Raw genomic sequence first — 23,145 nt, 5'->3', positions numbered from 1 at the left:
TCACTACCTTTTCCACTTGATGAGAAGAGGGAGAAGAGACAGAGACAAGAATCTTCAAGCCACGAACCAGAGGCTGTGCTTACCACTTCTGCTTACATCCCACTGTTCTAAACTTAGCTGCACGGTCACGTCTGACTGCAATGGTAGCTGGGAAATACAGACTATGGCTGGGCAGTGGTGGATGTAGCTAAAATTGGATTGGGGAATTCAGTTACTAAAAGAAAGAAGGGGAGGAGGTCTTCTTTGGACTATTAGCATTTGCCACTATAATGACACCCAGCTTTAAAATTGTTGTAAGGTTTGACAATAAATTTCATATATTAAAAAAAAAACTTTATCAAAAAAAAATAAAATTGTTGTAAGGAATGAAGTTGTATTTGCAGAGCATAGGAGTATATTTGTTGAATTTACATAAGCAATCTGCATAGTACCTGACACATGATGAATGATAATTAAACGGTAATTATTATTATTATTATGATGATGATCCAAAACCTCTATCCTCACTGTGATGCTTGAATTCCCTCCATAGTACGATGGACAAGTGATTATTTAACTGTTCTTGGATCCTTATAATAAAAGGAAATTTCGTTGCTCTTAAGGAAGCCATTCCATTTTTAGAAAGTTTTTCCTTCTTTCTTGACATTATTTGTCTTCTTACACTTTCTTTTCTTTCAACCTAATTGTGACCTCTGAGGCCCCAGCAGAACAAATCACATCCCTCTGCCATACAGTAGTCCTTCAGATATATACGGAAAGTTACTGCATCTTCCATGAGTTCTCTTTTTCTCTAATCATGTTCTACTCCTTCCACAGGCTTTCATAAGGAAGCCTGACTTTGAGTCCACGCACCACCACCACCACGCACCACCATCTTGGGCACATTCATTTGCTCATTTAACAAATATCTGAGTACCGACTACTCTCTTTTATGATGCCCACCTTAAAACTATGCCACCAAGGGCAGTATTCAGTATTCCAAGTTAGTCTGAGCACAGCAAACTATTAATGCTCTCATTCAGGATATTATTTTCCCTAAATGGAACGTAAGATCATATAACTTGGCAGCAATAACATGCGGTTGACACATGCTGAATGGTAACCTACAATACCCTCTGAGCCTGTTTTTGTTTGTGCAGCTAACCTAGATGTACCCTACCCTACATGAACTTCTTTTTAAATCCAAATACAAAACATGTGCTTTATTTCTAGTTGTTAATTGCATCTAGTCTCTCTTTTATTCTTTCAACTGATGTATTAATTATCCCTCGCTGATTGACACCATCTAAGCTCCTGATTAGCATGTAATTGATCTCTTCATCTAATGTATTGATCAAAATGTGGAGATGGACAGGGATGAGGTGACTTTTAGTAACCCTCGGAGCGATCTTTTAACCAATTACCAATGTACATAACTGCATCCTCATTTAAGAAATATTACCCTCTCTGGTTCACAAGATTAGTCTCAAGAAAAAGTCTCAAGAAAAATTTTTGTTAACTATTTGGCTTCTGTGTTCATTGTCATGTCTAATGAAGCCTTGACTTGCCATTCAAAGAGCAGCCTGGTCTGGCTCCATCCTTCCCAATCTTTCCTTCAGTACCTCCCTGATTAGGAAGGGCCTGATCGGTGTTTTCCTGTCATTAGACCTTTCTATAATGAGACCAGACCTTTCTATAATGAGATTCAACAAAATTCATTGAGCACTGTTATGTCCTAGGCATTATACTAAGCAGTTTCTCACATAAATAGAGCCTGGAAAGAATGAAATATATTTTAAAAAAAATGCATGTATTCTCAAATAAAAATATCTTGTAATTTCCCCCTGTATGAGACCACTGCACAATGTTCCTTATCTCAAAGTTATGGCAAAGTACAGAACATATTCCATGTATACTCAGCTCTTAGCATGTGGTATTCAAAGAAATATTTTCAATGTGATATGCATTCTTCTAAGATGATGTCTTCAGTGACTAAACTCTTGCTAAATACCACATTAGACTCTAAATTTGTTTCAGTAAATCAAAAATGACTGTGCAGGAACTCGCAGGAATGATTATTCATTTGCTCTAGATAACAATCACATTTGAGAATTTAAATTATGAATCACCTGTACAGATGTTACCTTTTCCAAAGGACTTTCTACGCGAGGAATGCTGATCATTGGCATCTGTGCCAGGTTATCCATGTGGAGATGTTCATTTTCTGGTTGTCTTCCTTTGAAGTTATTTACCACACACACAACCTAAAATTTCAGGAAAAAAATATAGTTGAAACAAAGCCACACTCCTGGTGACTATGACCCTTTTGAGTAGCTTAATATATCTAATCATGGTAATAAAATATTAAAATTACTTAAATATTACATACATAACTTTACATCCATATTTATCTTGTGTAAATTTTAATAGTTATTCCAGTGAAAATGTGTTCAAGAAAATTTCAAAATTAATGTGCAGCTCAGTTAATAATGACAATTTTATTATTCCAAAATTTTCATTAAATTAGGTTATAGTCAATGCTCAAATCAATCCATAAATAACATCATAGCCTTATAAAAATTCATAGCAAGCTAACCTTTCCTAATGTGGCTAACCTACAACTTAATTTAAATGCTAATTATTTCCAATGCTTCAAGATCATTACATTCATAATAAACCTTTTACAATTGGCACTTTCTAATTTAGTAGCATCCCTTTAATTAACCTAGTTTATTGTCTATTATTGTATCCCATGTATACTTGGCATTTTAACAATAGCTTACCGGGGCTACCAGTGAAATAGAAGACCTTTTACATAAAGGAAATTGACCCTTGTTTCAACTGATTATACCAGACAGGTGACAGCATTTGAACTAAATCAGAGGTTCTCATACTCCAGTGTACATAAAAATAAAGTCCCAGCACTGTTAAAAATGCACATTCCTAAGCCTTCCTCTAAAGATTCCAATTTTGTAGATGAAGAAGGGGGCCTAGGAGTTGCCACTTTTTGAAATATATTCTAAAATCTTCTGATGCAGATGAATCATACTTTAAGAAATAGTGAATAAAACAACAAAGGAAAGTTTCTTGCTATTATTTGCTTATATTACGTAGTGGGTAAGATATTCTTCAGCCTTTTTTTTCTGGGTTTTATAGTCTATTATCAAAATAAAATACAGAACTTACTTGCAGTTATCACCTAACATTCATTTTTTTAAAAATATTTATTTATTTTTAGAGAGAGCGAACACAAGCAGGGAAGGAGCAGAGAGAAAGGGAGAGAGAGAGACTCCCAAGCAGGCTCTGTGCTATCAGCCAAGAACTGTGAGATTAAAACCTGAGCTGAAATCAAGAGTCAAATGCTTAACCAACTGAGACACCCAGGCACCCCCTAATATTAATTTTTTTTAAATAAATGCTTACTATATAATTACATATTTACATTGTATATTTGCACAAATGCTCCATTGGAAAGCCTTTTCCTTAGTAGGGCTCATTACTGAATAATTTCAAAGGCCAATTCGACCTTGGTTATTCTCCAGGTTTTAAATAAAATTTACAAATCTACAAAATAATAACAACATACTATGAGACTTTATCTTACAAAAAAATATTTCCTTAGTTGTGGTATATTTATTATCCTTCCATTTCCATGGATAATTACACATCAGAAACACAGATCAAAGCCTGATAATTTGATATATCAACTTTATCATGCCATCAAGATCTTTAAAGTAAGGAATGGCACAGGCTTGGAGATAGGTACTTGATAAACCCAGTATCAAATGATGACCCTACAAAAAAGTAATAGTGATTGTTCTAGAGGAAGGGTCAGAAAATTTGGGCTGCAAGGGACACACAGTACATGTTTTTTTTTTTTTTAATGTTTATTTACTTTTGAGAGAGACAGAGCCTGAGCAGAAGAGGGACAGAGAGAGAGGAAGACAAAGAATCTGAAGCAGGTTCCAGGTTCTGAGCTGTCAGCAAAGAGCCTGACATGGGGATGGAACCCAGGAGCTGAGCTGTGAGATCATGACCTGAGCTGAAGCAGGAAGCTCAACTGACTGAGGCAACCCAGGGGCCTTTCCCCTTCCCCTCCCCCCCACTCCCCTCTGCTCTCCTCCCCTTCTCTTTTCTTTTCTTTTTCTACATAGTACATATTTTTGGCTTTGTTGGCATGATCTCTGCAGCAACTTCTCCACTCTACTGTTTTGGTGTGAAAACAGCCATTGGCAATTCATAATCTAGCAGGCATGTCAATGTTCCACTATAACTTAAAAAAAAAAAAATAGCAGGCCAAGTTTTACCTAAGGGCTGTAGTTTGCCAATTGACCACTGCCTAGAGTACAAAGGATATAATCAAGAAGTTTCACCAATAACAACATAACAAGCAGTTTCACACTAACTTCATGAAATATATACACACATTTCCCTTTTCATTAATGTTCTAAATTAATGAAAAATTGGGCAGATGAAAAAAAAACTGACACAAATTCTTGTGAAGTGAAATTTGTTGAAATAACTATATTTTAGATATATGGATATATGGAAGATATACGGAAGTCATGAGATGAAGAAAAGTTGATCTAGAGTTAGTATGGGCTTCTGAAATGAGTGTCACTGCTTTTTCTGTGATTTAGGTTTGGTAAACTCTTTGAAAGGTTTTATCAGTTATCTCTTTGCCTTAATTGAGGGTTAGGACAACACCACTGAAGCAGCTGAGAATTCATATGCGAACTATTTAAACACATAGTAGATATTCATTAAATAGTATCTATTAGCATAATGATTATTCTTCATTACTGTTATTATTTAAATTATAAGGCAGGAAATTGCCAAATCTTCCTTGGAATCATATTCAAATATTTAACAAGTCTTGCTTGCTAACATTCACAAGTATGGAACTGATTTCCTATTAGAAAAATACTCATAGGTAAAAGCTCGTAGGTAAAAGAAATTTGGTTTTTAATCCCAAGTCTATATCTTCTTGGACAGTCTCTGGGTCTGAGTTTTCTCAAATTGTAAGTGAAAAGATTGCAATATCTTAGCAAGTTAGTCCATTCTTTTGGTTGTCAAAGGTATGAAACATTCAGCAAATGTTCAAAATGAAACCCAAGATCTGCCCATCTTCCTTTCTTTCTTTCTTTTTCTTTCTTTCTTTCTTTCTTTCTTTCTTTCTTTCTTTCTTTCGAGAGACAGAAACAGTGTGAGTGGAGAGGGGGCGGAGAGAGAGGGAGAGAGAATCCCAAGCAGGCTCTGCACTGCCCGCACTGAGCCCGATGTGGGGCTTGAACTCACAAAACCACGAGATCACAACCTGAGCTGAAATCGAGAGTCAGACACTTAACCGACTGAACCACCCGGGTGCCCCAAGATCTGCCCATATTCTTACCCTACCCTAAAGCTTGATTTTTTCTGGATCTTTTCAGGAAAGCCACCCCCACATGTCCACTTCCTTAACTGCACAAGGCTGAAAACTTAGATTTACCCTTTACAGGTCCTACACACAACCCTTCACTCAATTTGCTCAATTTTCCTTCCTAAAAATTCTGATTTCTTGTATCTGCTTTGTTCTACCTCCATCACCAACTCCAAAGACTAAGCAATCACCACCACTTTCCTGGATTCCAGCATAGCTTTCTAAAGTCTCCCTAAATCCAATCTTGGCTCCCTCCAATCCATTTTTAGAGTGGCATAAGAATGCTCTTTCCAAAATGCAAATTGGATCATGTCACCCTCCTTAAAACCATTGTGGCTGGCTCCCCATTTCTCTTAGAGTGTAAATAAACCCTGCCCACCTTTGCAGCCTTCCTTTGTTGCACTTCCCAAACACCTTCTGTTCCTTTTCACTGCATTTTGGTTGGAATACTCATCTCCACACTCTTTAGGCACCATATCCTACTCATCTGTGGTATCTCATCTCAGTATCACTTCTTCACTAGTTTTCTCTGACCCCAGGTTGTTTTTGTTTGTTTGATCACATCAATCTCTGATGCTTTTCATCAAAGCACCTATTCCTAATGAAATTATACAGCTGTTAGCATATAACACCTTGGTTGACATGGATCTCTTCTAAGGTGGTAAGCTCTATGAAAGCAGAGATGCTGTCTCTCTTTTTTTGCTCACCATTGTATTCCCAGTGCCACAGTGAATGAATAGACTAATGAATGAGCAAGTGTCTAGGCCAAAAATTCTCACATTTTCTGATATTCCTATGTAATTTAAAGTGACATTCCTCTGAAGCATTTTATTTTTACATTGGTGGCTTCTATAATTCTACCCTGTCCTACAAAAATGACACTAATAAGTCACCACTACACATATAGTTTTGTTTTCTTTTTCCAGTAGTGATAATAAATTAATCTGATCCATTTGTGGTCATTTTCCCTCTTCCCTTGTGGCAAGTAAAACATTTATTGCATGGGGTGAAGTGCATGGTCTCTGAGGGTCAAATAGGGCTGAGCCTTAATCCTGGGCTCTCTGATTTAGTCACTCTGTGAGCCTGGGCAAGCAACTCAATAAAACTAGACTTCTTCTTCTACCTGAAAAATGAGGACAACAATACTCACATCTCAATGTGCTGTTGTGAGGAATAATTGAATTAATATAATAAAGACTACTCAAATGTAGTAGTAACTCGCTACATTACACATGGTTCTATGGCTCAGTAACTTGAACTACATGACTTGACGCAGTCCCTCGTTTTTGAAAGCACTCTGAAGCACACATTTGTATAAAATAATATTAAGCAATCTACAACTTTTGTTCAGCTAGTATTTGTTTTGTATTTTCTTAAGCATAGGGATTCTATTCTTTAACTTTAAAGAAAATGCACACGGGAAGAGAGTGATAAGCAGGACAGATTATAATTCCTTGTTAGAATGTAACAGGCCAGATTTTGAGTACAGTGGAAATTCAGGAAAAATGGGAGAACTGGGTAGTCAGGGACACTTTCTGGGCAAGTTGGCCCTTGTTTAAGAAAAATCTCAAGTGCAAAAAGGATTTGAATAGTCATCAAAGGTGAGGACCAAGGAACCTGGGTGTCTCAGTTGGTTGAGCATATGACTTCAGCCCAGGTCATGATTTCACAGCTCATGATCCCACAGTTCTCCCACATTGGGCTCCCTGATGTCAGCACAGAGCCCACTTCGGATCCTCTGCTTCCCTCTCTCTCTGCCCCTCTCCCGCTCAAGCTCTCTCTCTCTCTCTCAAAAATAAATCAAACATTTAAAGAAAAAAAAAGGTGAGGGCTATGATAACCAGCATATTCTTCTCTGCACCACACGCTTCACTGCACTTCTGACATATGGGATTTCACTTAACCCTCAAAAGAGATGTGGGAGATAATAAAACAGTTCCCCATTCATTTATTCATCCATCAAATATTTCCTGAGAAACTCCTATATGCCAGACCCTGTACTGGCTACTGGAAATACAGAGAAGAAAATAAACAAATGCCTTCTGCATGCACAGCTTACATTCTAGTAAGCTTGACAGCAAAAAACCCACAAAAACAAAAATATTGTATACGGTATATAAAAGTTGGAACATGCTATGGAGAAAAGTGAATAGGGCATGAGGAAGGGATCCCTTGGGGAGGGAAAGACATTTTAAAGACAGTTCAGGGAGACCCCACTATGTTAGAAAAAATGAGGAGCTAAAGTGTGACCGGTTCAAGGTCACACACATAGCAGGTGGCAAAAGCAGGATTCAAACCTAGGTTCACATGACTCCCAGAACTCTGTTTTGCTCTCCAAAATATACAGAGGAGGAGCACCGGGTTTGCTCAGTTGGTTAAGTGTCCAACTTTGGCCATGGGCATGATCTCATGGTTTGTGAGTTGGAGCCCCACATGAGGCTCTCTGCTGACAGTGTGGAGCCTCCTTAGGATTCTCTCTCTCTCTCTCTCTCTCTCTCTCTCTCTCTCTCCCCTCCCCCACTCACTTTCTCTCTCTCTCTTAAAATAAATAATAAATGAACTTTAAAAAAATAAAATAAAATTGATACAGAGGAATGGGCATTCTTGCTGAGGCAAACATAGACTTGACAAAACCTTCTGTGATGCAAAGAAAACTGAGTGGATATGAAGTACAGGATTCCACTGCAAGGAGGGAAAATAAACTTGGCTGGGAAGAGCACAGCAGGAATGTTTTGTTTTGTTTTGTTTTTTGTCTTGTTACTAGCAACAGATTATGTTCTAATAAGGAGAGAAGCACAATGGGAGGTATTTGGAGGAGAGTCTGAAGTGAGGCAGCTAGGAACCGAGAGACAGAGGAGGGGTAAAAAGTGCTGATCTTGAAAATTGAGAGGTTATGGTCAGAATGGCCAAGAAATAAGATATGGAGGAGGTATTTTGTAAGAAATAAACTGAAACCAGATGAATCACTGGGCGTGGGGAATGAACGAGAAGAATGAGTCAAGGCAGATGCTAGACATTGGGTCTGGGTGACTGGGGGATGTGGATGCTTTTAACTGAAACACAGAGGCTTGGAGTATGTTCGTGTTCGTTTATTCTGGAATACTTTCAGAGTTCTGCACACACTGCAAGAAAACTGGAGACACCCCAGGACATTGCAGGCCAGAGCTGTGGACGCTGCTCAGAATAAACGTTCTACTTGCCTAAATGAGAAGCTCAGGAATCGTCACGGATTGCTCCCTCTTCTTCGCCTCCATCCTCTCTAGTGTGCCATCGAGCTCCAAACCTTCCACCTCCACAAACCTCTCAGATACCCTCCCTTTTCTCTGTGCTCACACAGGCCTGATTTGTGCCATCTTATTTCCCTGGTTCTGTACAATTTACCTCCTCTATCCTCACCTGGAGTTTCACTTTCCAGCAAACCTATTTTCAAGGCACAAATTGTATCATAGAGTAAAAGAAGCTGAAAAGAAGCAAACTATCATTTATGGAACTAATGTCAGTCATTCGTGTAGCCATTCGTTGAACATACACTATTTTATTTAAAGTTTTAAATCCTCATAAGCTTTAAGGAGGCTTTCACTGGCCTCATTTAAAGAGGAAGAGGGATGCCTGGGTGGCTCAATCCGTAAAGCGTCCAACCCTTGGTTTCGGCTCAAGTCATGATCTCACAGTTCGTGATTTCAGGCCCTGTGTCAGGCTCTGTGCTAGCAGCACGGAGCCTTCTTGGGATTCTTTCTCTCTCTCTCTCCCTCTCTCTCTGCCCTTCCCCTGATTGTGCACTCTCTCTCTCTCAAAATAAATAAATAAACATTAAAAAACTAAAGAGGAAGAACCTGAGGCTCAGAAAGGTTCAGCAAATTGCTTAAAGGCACAAACTGAATAAAAAAAAGAGGCTGGGATTCAACCAGCTTTAATTTACCTGAATTCTGACAGTGTTCTCAAATCACCTACATTAAAAATAAAAAATAAAAAAGCCCAGCTTATTCTAACCTACAAGGCCATTCAGGACATTCACCCGGTGTTTTTGTATTTCCCACTCTTGTCACTGACACTGGACAATTGGTGCCACTCCAGGATGCCACCTCCTCTCATGTGCATGCTGTGCCCAGGCCTACAACTGACTAATAGCTCCATAAATGCCTCTTTTATGAAGCATTTTATATTGCTTCTATGCACTGTGCTTTTTGCCCATCATTCCTTATGCCATCGTTTAGACCTCTCTACTTTACAAAGCTTTCTTTTTTAAAAAGCGTTTATTTCTTTATTTTGAGAGAAAGAACATGCATGTATGTGCACATGTGCAAGCGAGGGTTGGAGGGCAGAGAGAGCTAGAGAAAAAATCCCAAGCATCAAGACTCGGGACTTGATCCCACGAACCACAAGATCATGACCTGAGCCGAAATCAAGAGCTGGATGCTTAACGACTGAGCCACCCAGATGCCCCACGGACCTTTCAAGTTTATGTATCACCTCCCTTTTCTAACTATCCCTAATCCCAAAAGAGATCTCTCGAGTATACACACTGATGTCATTACATTTAACCCTCTATAAAACCCTCTGTGTCTATCTTGTTCCACCCAATTGTGATCTCTTTAAGTACATGGGCTCTAAATTTCTCATGTACTTATACCCAGCACCAAGCACAGTGCCTGCATTATAACAAGGGTTCAGTAAATGTTTATGCTATGAAGGAAAAGAGGAAGGGAATATTTGATGGAATAACTTATTACTGTCTGACCCCTGAACCAGACTGTAACTCCCACAGGAAATAGATCGTGTTTATCTGAGCCTCCTTGCACCCCCAGTTCTTAGCACAGGACTTCACACCTATAGACACACTCAGAAGTGGTTGTGCATGAAGGAACAAATGTTTTTTAGTTACTACAGTTAAAGCATTATTTTCACATGACCTTTTCATAAGTTCATTGTCTAGGTGTATGGGGATGCCTGAAGGGCCATTATGGAACACTCTGAATATGTGCAGTAGGCGGGTTTTGAGCCCAAGGGGATCCACAGTCCAACTCATTCATCACATGCTTCTCAGATGAGGAAGCGACTAGGGTTCTAGATTTGGTCTTGCAAGGTGTTCATATAGTCACTGGAAGTAAAGGGAAGTTGGCAACAGCCACAGGAAGATAAAGCAGGAAGATTGATAAGATGCCAGTGAAGATTCTCTGGACTCATGAGGCTGAAATGCAGTTACATGTGACACTAGTGTTTTGAAATTTTGATGTTTGGTTATTTCTTTTCATAGGATTTATGTAAGGTGTTGGTCTGGTTTTATTTTGTTTTAAATGTTTCAATCTGTTTCAAACTGTGGTGAGTGAAAGCAAGGAAAAGTCTCTGGACCAAGTCTGGGCCCCAGTTTTCCTGAGGCTATAGGATATCTCTGAGAGAGAGACTGGGGTGGGCCTGAGTCTCCCAGGTACCTGGGGAACCAGAGGGGGTGACATCAGGAAGAGAAGTAGCACAGAGTGTGGGGCAGAGATGAGGTCATACTCACCACTCTAACCACAGGAGGTTCTACAGAAAAGAACTGCTTAAAATGCCTGGCACACAAAATTGTTAGCTGGAAAGGTTCATACAAGTTTTTGCTTACTGGTTCTAAACTAGGGAAAGGAGCTGAAGAAGAGAAGTTAAGCGCGAGAAGCAATTTAAATGTAATCAAAATGGAAATAAAGTGGGTTTTTTTTTTCTATTATAATGCGTCAATGCCAAAATCTGTTTTGATTTATAGTCTACACATTTTCCCTCTGGGTTAAATGTTATACACTCATAATGGATTAGTTATTTCTAAAGCCGGACTAAAATGTATTTTCCAACAACCAAAACCTATAGTCATATTCCAAGGAGATTTTATAATAGGAGTAGAGATGGCATGCTCATTTCACTAGAAATCACTACATAGTCTCTTTACTACTTGACAAAATCTGGCTTGAGATGGTACTGTTTTGGAAACCACCCATGGACTTCTAGTTACTGAAGGGAACCAATTCATCTCTCAAACAAGGTTTACCTGTTACCAAGTGCTGTGACATGGCAGTTCAAGGAGAAGACTGTGCTGGGACCCTGGGGGCACTTTGGGATGCTCTAGATACTCCGGGATGAAAAGTGGCCTGAGGAAATTTTAAAATATCCAAGCAATCCAAGTACCCAAGGAGGACTGAGCATTTTAGCCCCATTCCATTTTATATGAAAATATTTTGTTCACCTTTAGGTGCAGAATTTATATATTTTTCATCTCCAAATTTGACTTTAGGCAGGACAAATGAGGGAGGAGGAAGAAATGAATGACTTCAAATGTACATATTATAATTTGACCTACCACATTTAGACAAACCTGGTGATTCACACTGGTATTGTCGTAGATGATTATAGAAGGTTCATTAAAAATGCAATGAAATCCAAATAAAGTTCTACTTACCAGAAATACTGCTATAGATATTCCAACCAGAAAGCCTGCTATCACATCGGACCAATGATTTCGATATTCTGCTACTCTGTTGAGTCCAGTAAGAAAGGCCAAACACATTAAGCCCAAACATAAAACGGGCTTAGCAAGTCTTGTTCCTTTGGCTTTGATTGTGTTGGTGATGTACATCTGAAACATTAAATGAAAAACATAACTTTTCATGAAGGTCTTTTTATGATATACATCTGATATATGTGTATGTACACATATATATTTACAGACATATCTAGGCCTACATGGTCCAAATAATTAACTACAGTTTATGAATTTTTTGAAGGAAGTTTCACAGAAGTAAAACTTAAGAATGGCGATTATTTGGGGTGCTTGGGTGGCTCAGTTGGTTAAGCATCTGACTTCGGCTTAGGTCATACCTTGCAGTTCGTGAGTTCAAGTCCCGTGCTGGGCTCTGTGCTGACAGCTCAGAGACTGGAGCCTGCTTCAGATTCTCCCTATCTCTCTCTCTCTGCCCCTCCCCCACTCATACTCTGTCTCTCTTTCTCTCTTAAAAAAAAAAAAAAAAAAAAAAGGAATGGCCGGGGCGCCTGGGTGGCTCAGTCGGTTAAGTATCTGATTTCGGCTCAGGTCATGATCTCACGGTCTGTGAGTTCAAGACCCATGTCGGACTCTGTGCTGTCAGTTCAGAGCCTGGAGCCTGCATTGGATTCTGTGTCTCCCTCTCTCTCTCTGCCCCTCCCCCACTCACACTCTGTTTCTCTGTCTCTCAAGAAATAAATAAATGTTAAAAAATATTTCTAAAAAAAGGAATGGTGATTATTTCATTTTACTTACCTGATATTTACTAATGGTCAATCCTTATGTAATATTAATCATCTAGAAACACTCAACACTCATATTCCAAGTGATTTTTTTTTAAATTTTCAATGTACCTATTAAACTATTAATATTTAATGATTAATGTAACTTGTTTTATCTGAATTTACATCTTAGATCACTACTGTTAGAAGGGGCAAACTGATGAACAAGTGTTTTTAATGCTTACATTTTTGTATGCTGTATTGGGATGATGCATAATTGATAATTCAGAACTTGTGAATGTAGCTATAAAAAATAAAATAAGGTTGATTTTCACTAAATGTCTAGACAGTACGTTGAAGAAGGAATTTGCGGCTCAGTGCAGGGCCAGTGTTTGCTCTTATGTTGTTATTAGAAATTGTGGAATTACTTTGTTTTAATTAAATTTTATCAGCCAGAATTAGGACAAGAAAGAAACTTAATTACAACCGGGGAAATGTCTCCTTAAAACAAACAAAACAATTAATAGATACCTGCGTTTTTGGTGTCTTCACATATGCTAATGAAGAGCATATAGTGCCAACTGACTGCACTAAATGAAATGTCCTCAAGTTGCAAAAGTCACCACACTCAAGAATAATTTTGTCTTTCTTTCATTCTTATTTATTGTATAGCTCAATTGCTGATAATTTAAACCTTGTGTTACTACATAAGCAAAGCTGTTGACTGCACGGGAAGTGTGTCAGTTGATACATCAAGTCATTAGTAAAGTAATTATAAAGGAGGTAGCTTTTACAGTACAATACATTGTTATGTTGTTGATGTCAGTGGGTATCTAACACTGATGATATACTCAGAAAAAATACTTAGAGATGCATTTAATCACTTGCCTATTGTTCTGTGTTGAATAAAAAAAATACACTTGCCTAAGAGATTAAACCAAACATCAGCGCTTAAGTTTTTACTTCACAGCAGCCATTTCAGAATGCTATGAAATCCAGTAATTATCTCCCCCCCCCAACCCCGCCTTTTTTTTTTTTTTTTCTGGGCAAAGTTTGCAGCCCTGTTAGCTGCCAGAAGAGGCTGCATGAATATTTAAACAGCCCATGTGATACAAGGCTTCTATCTATCCAAGTTCTAGCCCTTTGCAGTCTCTCTCTCAGGTCCCAATATTCTGGGGGGGGGGGGGGCAGAGGAGGGTGGGAAGCTGAATTGTTCATCTTGGCCTTGCAACCTTAGGTCTGTATATTCTAAGCCTGTGCTTCCAAGAGCTGAATAATTTCAGTTACGAAAGATAAGTATACATGAGACGGAAACAAAAAGAGACAAGAAACAGAAAATGATACTCTGCCATCCCGAGAGAAGGTATTAAAGAGTTCTGCCCACACAAATAACAAGGGAGGGATATCACACTACTTCAGGTTTCCAGTGATGCATCTAATGGAATAATTCCTTATTTGACTAGTGCACACAAATAGGGAGTGAAATTTGGGCTGCTCGTGAGATTTTCTTTAACATAGCTATACGGCTGATTAATTATTTCTTACTTTTGCATTTCTTCACATTTGTCAGAACTCTAAACATACCCTATCCTTACTAAGACAAAATAAGGTGGAATGACAATTGATCAGTACTAATATTGCTAATAATCATTGTAGCTTTGATTTAATGAGTGATCCCTGTTCAAGGCAATGTTCTAAGTATTTTACATTAATTATCTTATTAAATTCTTGAAATAGCAATATAAGTCAGATCTCATCATTTCCTTCATGTTATAGACGAAAAAAATTGAATCAAGATAAAGCTTATAATGAAGAAAACACAATCTGACTATTGGGGTGGCACTGTTGAGAACAGAGAATGTAAATGAGAAATAAGGCACCTCTTAGTCTCTCTGTCTTCTTTCTTTACTGATTTCTTGCATGGAGGAAATGGCCAATGGACATAAGCTGAGTATGAGTGAATGCAACAGAGGTGAAGTCAAAGATAGGAGAAAGGAGGCTGCTTTTGTATCATAAGGTGAGGCTACGTCTATACTCTGCTATTAGGGAGAAAAAAGAAGTAATGTAGGGGTGCGTGGGTGGCTCAGTTGGTTAAGCGTCTGACTCTTGGGCTCAGGTCATGATCTCACAGTTTGTGGGATAGAGCCCCACATCAGGCTCCATGGTGACAGAGCAGAACCTGCTTGGGATTCTCTGTCCCTCTCTCTCTCTCTCTCTGCCCCCTCCCCCACTCATGTTCTCTTTCTTCCTCAAAATAAAGAAATAAACATTAAAAAAAAGTAATGTAAATATGGTCTGTATGGAAAATCTACAGAATCTATATGGTTTTGGAAAGCATTTGTCTTCCCTTTCATCCTCAAAGGCCATCTCAGATACTTGTCCAAGTTGTGTACACTTATAGTAATCTATAAGCTTGGGTGATGCCTCTCTGAAGTCTCTTTTGAGTGTTTGCTCTAATTGCTCTAATGACTCAGCATTGGTTATAGGAAGTCCAAAGATACAGTCAAGCCACTACACAAACTCACGAAAAAGCTTCTTTATGAGGAATAGCCTGGGAATTTGGCTCTTCCTCCACAGATTCCCACTTAATGTCCAGACTCAGAACGGAAAAAGATTGCATTTTAAAGGTTATGGGAAAAGGTGACATTTGTTCAAACACATTCAACTTTAAGGTGGATTATAGCATTGCTTTATAATACATAGATTTTTCTGGCACATAATCAGCATGGATGTCACAAAAGAAAAATTAGAGAGTTTTCACTTCTACTCAACAACTCTTTGGTACTTTATGAATGTAAGTGCCTTTTACCCAGTCTAATTGTGTTATTCTTACAGAAAGTCTATTATTCCTAATTTGCAGAAGAGGAAATTATGGCATAAGAATCTATTAAGCAAGTTGGATACAGTACAGAAATTGATTATTTATGCTCTCTTGGTCTTTAATTCACTTATGAAACCATCTAGGTTAACCAGATGTCAACATGTAGCTAAAATAAAACACAAACGGAAGACTATGATTTGAGCAAGATGAAATCCACTCAGTCCTTAAGGGTCAGTGGATGCTCACTACCTTACAGGTGTCCCCATTATCTAAACATTATTAGCAGTCCTTGTTCATCCATTCCATCAGTATTTATTAGCACAAAGATGCAGAAGCCAAAGCTGATCATTTGCTCTCTGCTAACAGCCTGATATATATTCTTCTACACCTTTCTCTTTGCCTATACAAATAGATACAATAACTTACACACACATATAGAGGGGTTGTGCTTGTTTGCTTTTGCTAAAATGTAATCATAATGCCCATGTTATTCAGTAATGTGAATTGACTCACTTCGGATAATAAACATCCATCTGTTGGGTAAGTTGAGAAAGTACCATATAATATTAAAATGACTATTATAGGGGCACCTGGGTGGCTCAGTGGGCTGAGTGTCCGACTTTTAATTTTGGCTCAGGTCTCATGGATCTCACGGTTTGTAAGATTGAGTCCTGCATTGGGCTGTGCACTGACAGCATGGGGCCTGCTTGGGATTCTCTCTCTCCCTCCCTCTCTCTCTCTCTCTCTCTCTCTCAAAATAAATAAATAAATAAATTTTTTAAAATGATACTATTATATAAGTAAATAAAAACAGACAAACATTTGTGTTTGTTAAGCACCTACTTCCTATACACCTGAAACTGTTACTTCAAGAGGAAACATCTATGGTGAGATCCAGAAGGATGAGTATGAGAGTTCCCAGTAAAGGGGAAGTGGCGGGGGTTGGGTGGGGGTGGGGGGAGGTGTCCTAGACCCAGGGGACAGCAGTGATACCCCTGCTATGTGCTCTCCAAGAATCTTGTCTGTCCTTTCTCAGAATGCTTACCACCATGCATGGTGTTTATTCATTTTAGTTGTTTCCTTCACTAGAGTGAAGATACAGAAGTGAAATCTGGGTTCTGCACTATAAACACTGTGATAAGTTAGCACTTTGCCTGACACACAGTGAGCACTCAATAAAGCCTTACTGGACTTTCTGAATAAAAGAATGAATAAAATGAAAGTGCAAATGTGCAGGGGAAGGAGAATAGGGTATTTCAATCATAGCATTTTTTACTATCTGAAATCATGTTATCCATTTCTATGTGTATATGTTTATCTGTTCCCTCCATTAGAATATTCCATTAGGATGGAACCTACATCCATTCACCATTCTGCCTGATATGTATAGATCACCTTCTACATAGTAGGTATTCAAAATTATTGTATGAATGAATGCATGAATGGCATGCTTGGAGAAAAGTGAATTTCTGAACTCTTATATTGTCTGAAAGTATATATCACTAGCTGAAATTGTCTGGTGCAAGTATTTGTTTACTTGCTATTGTCTTTCTCCTTCTTGTCTATTTCATACTGCCTGGAGCCATACCTGGTGCAGGGAGGCACCTATGATAAGAGAAATATAGCTCCCTGAAGGTTCCCACACACTAATCCTATGAAACAGAGGAAGGGAGCCATAAGCTAAGGAATTCCGATAAACCCTAGAAGCTGGAAAAATCAAAGAATGAATTCCCCCCTAGAGCCTCCTGAAGGGGTGCAGTTGGGCTGAACCCTTGATTTTATCCCGGTGAGACCCATGTTGGATTTCAGAACAGCAGAACTCTAAGATGATAAATTTGGGTTAATTCACTAAGTTTGTGGTAATCTGTCATGATGTCAAAAGAAAACTACTACTTTCAATCAATATCTGCTCAGTGTGTGAATCAAAAAATGTACGGGATTTGTAAAACTGATCCTGAGGAGGAGAGAACTGTGGCCTAGTGAGTAGCTCATCTGTTTTGCAACCAATAGGACGCGGTTTAATTACTATCTCTGCCACTTACGTAGATAAGCCTTGTTTAAGCCTTGGTCTCCTTATGTACGAAAGGTAAATGCTAGTGAAAGTATCACCACACAGTACTGAAAGGAGTAAATGACATCATATAGGTAAAGTTCTTAGCACAGAGCTTGGCCCACAGTGAGTGCCTAGTAACTGTAGAGGTGAAGTCAGGGCGAGGCTGAAGAACACAGGAAGCCCAGGACCTATCAGTGCTGTGTGACGGTGAAGGCAGTGCCTGGTGAATGGGCATAATTAGGTTTTTGGTGTCACTGTGATCAAGCATGTGGAGAACTTGGTTTCTTCTCTTGTTTCTATGCTTCTTGCACTTTTTCCATATGCCATTTTGCCATTTTTCCCTCTCTTCTAAGTTTTCTGTCTAAAGAGAGCCACTAATTATTTCTTTGCAGGTAGTTGCCACCTACTTTATCCTTTGCCTCTTCTTTCTCATAGACTAAATGGCCTCAATTCCACCCATCAGTATGGAAATAACTCTGTGGCCAGACCCCTCAGCAACATGACATTCTTTCTAGTGCTTCTGACATATTCTAGTCCTCCTCCCAAAATGCAGAGTCCAAAATTAAGTCCCCAGTGCATATCCACTCTGATCAGCCTGGAGTGCAACTGTAACTTTTCTGGATTGCATCCTACGGTCTTACTCGTAGATCTATATTTCACAATTAGGTTAGGACTGGATTATCTTCAAACTGATTTCCAGGTTTTGACTATTTTGATTAGTACAATCTAAAAAAGGAATTGGTTTTTTTGCTTTTCTTTTTTAACAACAATATACCACTACTGGTCAGAGTGTTTGTGATTTACTAAATCACAGTTTGTGATTCTATCTTACGGACTGATGCCCTAGCAAGTTCCCCTCATTTTGGACTCCTGGGATTACTCAAAAAATCAAACCTCTTAACTGTTTGCAAAATTACAGTCTGCCCTGTCAAGACCAGTTTGAACTTTCAGGATGCCATCTATCATATTAGTGCTTTCTCTGAGCTTCTCGTTAGCTCCATACAGATCATCGCTAACAAGACAGCATCAAAGGTGGAACTTCATGGCACTCCACCAGAGATTTAGTAGCAAATGTATACAGGGACATTGAACACCATCTTTTAGGTTCATTTATTAAGCCAGCTGTGCAATGTCCTGAAAGTCTTATTGTTGCATCCATACTTATCCACATTCATAGATTTGCCAAGCAGCAATGTGAAGCTGCCTGACAGGGTATATAACAGAATGGTGATGGGAGGTAATGTGATAACGGAAAGGCCATAGACTTTGCAGCAGACAGATTTGTGTTCACATAATTCAGACCTTTCAGGGCTGCGATAGGGGACTGCAATGAACAGTAGTATATTGAAGCCATAAATTTTATATACAACAATCTAGATTGTATAAAGCATACAGCTACCTTATTTTCCATCACTGACCTAAACTTCATCATGAGCATCCATCCAAGACTGAATAGGAATGAAACAGGGGAGGGAGGAATGTTTAATAAACCCTCAGTTGTTCTCAGCTTCTCACTCTTCCCTTTCCAGCAAAATGGCACTCCAGCTGCCGGACTGTGTGGCCCAAGTGGGGAGGCAATCTCAGAGCAGCCACAGGGCTGCCCACAGAGTGGCCTCTTCATCTTTGCTGGTTCCCACTGCCCTATGCATCTCCTACTTGGTCTCCACAGTTTGCTCTAATGACAACTATTGCTAATGTCCTTGTGAGCCCATACTGACTTGTTCCATCTAGGCTCACATGCTATAAAAATCCTCTGTATCTCCAGCACATCTGCTTTCTAGCCCCAGGTGGGTTATCTGTCCTCCCCAGCTATGTTACACGGTACTCTGGTTTCCATCATGCCTATCTTTTCTGCTGCCTGCACTACCTCCTCTAGAGATGCATTGAGAATGAATTCTTCCAGTTTTAAGCCAGAAATGAGGTATAAGCCCAACTATTTTTTTTTCTTCAACTTTTCTGGAGTTTCTATTATCTGTTATCTATTAACTGTAATCTGTTATCTATTATCTATTCAATTTCCTTCTCAGGCTTTCTAACCTAAGGGCACTCACCCAAATGATCACATCTGCCATTCTGTCCTTTCTCTCCTCCAGTCTTCCCACTTCCTAGGCCCAGAAATGCACCTTCTCCTCACCTAGGTTGATGATAACATCTCTTACATTATATCCTATGTTCTCTCTATTACTGTCTTATAATACTCAGAACTTCAAATTTTGCTTTTGGTATGTAAAGGTAGCTTTGGAATTTAGAAATTCCTTTTCTCTTTTGACAAAGAGAGATTTGATTATTAAAACCAAACAGTGTCTTCCTTTTTGATCGATACTGTCTCATCTCTTTCCCACCTTCCCCCAGATTTACTGAGGTATAATTTGTAAATAAAAATGTATATACTTAGTGTATACAACTTGATGTTTTGATATATGTATGCATTGTTAAGTAATCATCACAATCAAGCTAACTAATATATCCATTATCTCATACAGTTACCATTTTGTATGTATGTGTGTGGTGGGAACATTTAAGATCTACCTGCCCTCTTAATAAATTTTAAGTATACAATACAGTATTGTGAACTATAGTCACATTGCTGAACCTTAAATCTCTGTGTGGTACATATAGTACATATACAATGGAATACTATTCTGCCTGGAAAAAAAAAAAAAGGAAAAGGACATCCTACCATTTGTGACAACATGGATGAACCTGAAGGACATGATGCTAAGTGAAATAAGCCAGGCACAGAAAGACAAATACTGCATGATCTCTCTATGCGGAATCGAAAATAGTCAAACCCACAGAGCAGTGAATAGACTGGTAGTATCCTGGAACTGGGGAAATGGGAGATGGGGAGATGTTGGCCCTTGTCTTATGGTCCATCCTTCTCAAAGGCACTGAAGAATAGATGAGAAATCCTAGAGCCATATTGTTCAATATGGTAGCCACTAGCTACTATAGCAATTGAGCACTTGAAATGTGGCTAGTGGAACCAAGGGATTGAATTTTTATTTTTAATTAACTTTAGCTAATTTAAATTTCAAAACTGGCACTTTATTTGATTAGACAAATTTTTTTAATTTAAAAAATTATGAATTTCTAATTTTAAATTAGAAAAATTCCAATTTTTTTTTTTAATTTTTAGAGAAAAAGAGTGCAAGTGGGGGACAGGGCTAAGGAAGAGAGAGAATCTTAAACAGGGCTCCAATCCAACTCAGGGCTCAATCCCAAGACTTTGGCATCATGACCTAGGCCAAAATCAAAAGTTGGATGCTTAACCTACTAAGCCACCCAGGCACACCTCTGAAAAATTCCAAATTAAAAAATTTGGAGCAAGCTGGGTATGTGCATCTAGTTTTTACACTGTAAATTTTATGAGATCTAAATTACAGATAAAATATTTCAGATGAAAATTTAGTGTCTGAATAGAGATGTACTGCAAGTGTCAAGTATACACTGGATTTCAAAAACTTTGCCAAAAAAGGAAAGCAAAATATCTCATTAATAATTTTTATGTTAATGTTGAAATGGTAGTAAATATGGATACACTCAGTTATACAAAATATATTATAAAATTAATCTCACCTTTTTAAAAACTTCTTAAATGTGATTACTAAAACATTAAAAATCCTATATGTGATTCATTTTGTGTTTGTACTGGATAATCTGTATAATCTATTGGATAATGCTGACCTGAATAAGTGTCATGATTTAAGGGAAATGAAAAATATATCAGTTAATTATAAATAAAAAAAAGATTGTATGCTTTTCAGCATTTATTTCTACTTTGTTATTTCTATTATTACATTGGTTGGGCTTGGGCACTGAACCTAAAACCATTTTTTAGGGCACCTGTGCTTTATCAAACAATAGTGATTTATATTTTTGTATCTGTATTTATCTTGTATACCTATTAATATATTACAGCTTAAGTAGCATAATGTAGTAAAGTGATATTTGGGAATTATTTTGAATTTCAGAATCACAGTCTATTTTTTTCAGGTTCTAATTATCTTAACAGCTACTTTTTAATGTTTGACCTCATCAAGTTATTCATTTGTTTTGTATTTTACAGATACCCTTTAGGTACTTGAAAGATTCCATAGGAGGAAAAGCTCAACTTTATGAGTTTAATATTCTAGATTAAAATGTCAATCTACCTTTGATTATTTCTGTGACTTTAGACAGATACTTAACTTCCCTGAGTCTTATTTTTATATCCTTTGTAAAATGAAAATGACAATAACAGTTTGTAAGATTTAGCACAGAAACTGCACAAAGAATATAAGTTTTGGCACCATGAAGATTTTTGTTTATTTTGTGGCTCGAATATACCTAAAGGATTAAAAAGATATTATTTAGATTAAAACTATATATTTGCTGGGAGAACTAACAAATTCAATTACCTCCCATATGGGCATGGGGGTAAAGGTCCTCAAACATATTGTCATTGAAAAATGAAGGGCAGTCACCCATTTCCTTACAATATACTTAGTGGGTACCTAACAAAAGATTACATAATCACGAACACAGAATTGATCATGTAGTTGATGCCCTTGAATGGGCAACAGTAGGGAGTTACAAATGTGGTGTAAGTAACAACACCCTCAGTGTTCAGGACCAGCTGGTACATGCAGTTAAGATCAGAATATGCTCAGTGACTCAGCTGCCCCCAGCACAATGGCCAATTGATGGTTTGGTTGTAAATAGCAGCCCCTTCATCACTGACACATTTACCTTATCCCTGTAGTGCAGCCGTGGCTGATTTTACATGGAGACCATTTCTGTGATCCCCTGATAAATATATCGTATGCGTGGCACTTCATCTATCAGCTAGAAAAATAAAAAACACTTTTACTTGACATTTTCTGTGTCATCTATAAAATTAAGAACTGTACATATTCACCATTTAACATTTATTTTCCATAGACCAGATTAAAAGTAAGATGATATTTAAATAAAGATGTGGGGGGGAGCCTGGGTGCCTCAATCGGTTAAGTATCTGACTTCAGCTCAGGTTATGATCTCACGGTTCATGGGGTCAAGCCCCGCATTGGGCTCTGTGCATAGAGTTCAGAGCCTGGAGCCTGCTTTGGAGTCTGTGCTACATCTCTCTCTTCCACTCCCCCACTTACTCTCTGTCTCTCTCAAAAGTAAATAAACATTAAAAAAAAATTAAATAAAGATAGGCTGCCATCTTATTTCTGATTGTGATGCAAGGAAAAGAAAGCTATGCCATGTGTGAGGAGTTACATGCAAGCAAAAGATATTTGATTCCTATGATTTGAAGAACTCTGGCATTTGTAAGATTTAAAGTTTGCTGGCTAATAAGTAAGGAACTAAAATTAATACGTAAAAGAATGATCTGGAGATCTTTAAATACTACAAAAGTTTGTATTTGACTGCTAGATGAATTTAAGAATCAGTTTTAGTTAACTTAAAGGCAAATGAAGAAAACAGAACCTGCAAGAGTCTTAAAATACACAAATAAACTTCAGTTTAATGTCAGGGACAAGAAATCAGGGGTAAAACAGTGAAAGCACATCTCAAATCTCTCTGCCTAATCCTCAAAAGTGTTTGAATTTGTAGATCTTAGGATTCACATGGTCTTTCAGACTTTCTTCGGTTAAGGAAAGAAACTATAATTACGAA

The 23,145-nt window shown here is 38.1% G+C and overlaps 1 protein-coding gene across 1 annotated transcript in view; it reads right to left on the bottom strand.

The window, feature by feature from the left end:
* PLPPR5 (phospholipid phosphatase related 5) overlaps positions 1–23,145 on the bottom strand; it is a 191,006-nt gene that overhangs the window by 95,891 nt on the left and 71,970 nt on the right. The window contains exons 4-5 of the mRNA XM_047082310.1: positions 11,823–11,999; positions 2,109–2,243 (exon numbers count right to left, since the gene is read on the bottom strand). Of these exons, the coding sequence (XP_046938266.1) occupies positions 2,109–2,243; positions 11,823–11,999 (312 nt within the window). The remainder of the gene's footprint in view (positions 1–2,108; positions 2,244–11,822; positions 12,000–23,145) is intronic.

This window comes from Lynx rufus, unplaced genomic scaffold (genome assembly GCF_022079265.1).
Source record: "Lynx rufus isolate CCGP_SWC_20201006 ecotype Redwood Valley unplaced genomic scaffold, mLynRuf1.p SCAF_2, whole genome shotgun sequence".
NCBI lineage: Eukaryota > Metazoa > Chordata > Mammalia > Carnivora > Felidae > Lynx > Lynx rufus.
Note: the sequence above shows the minus strand (reverse complement) of the source record. Positions and strands in the feature narration are given on the sequence as shown.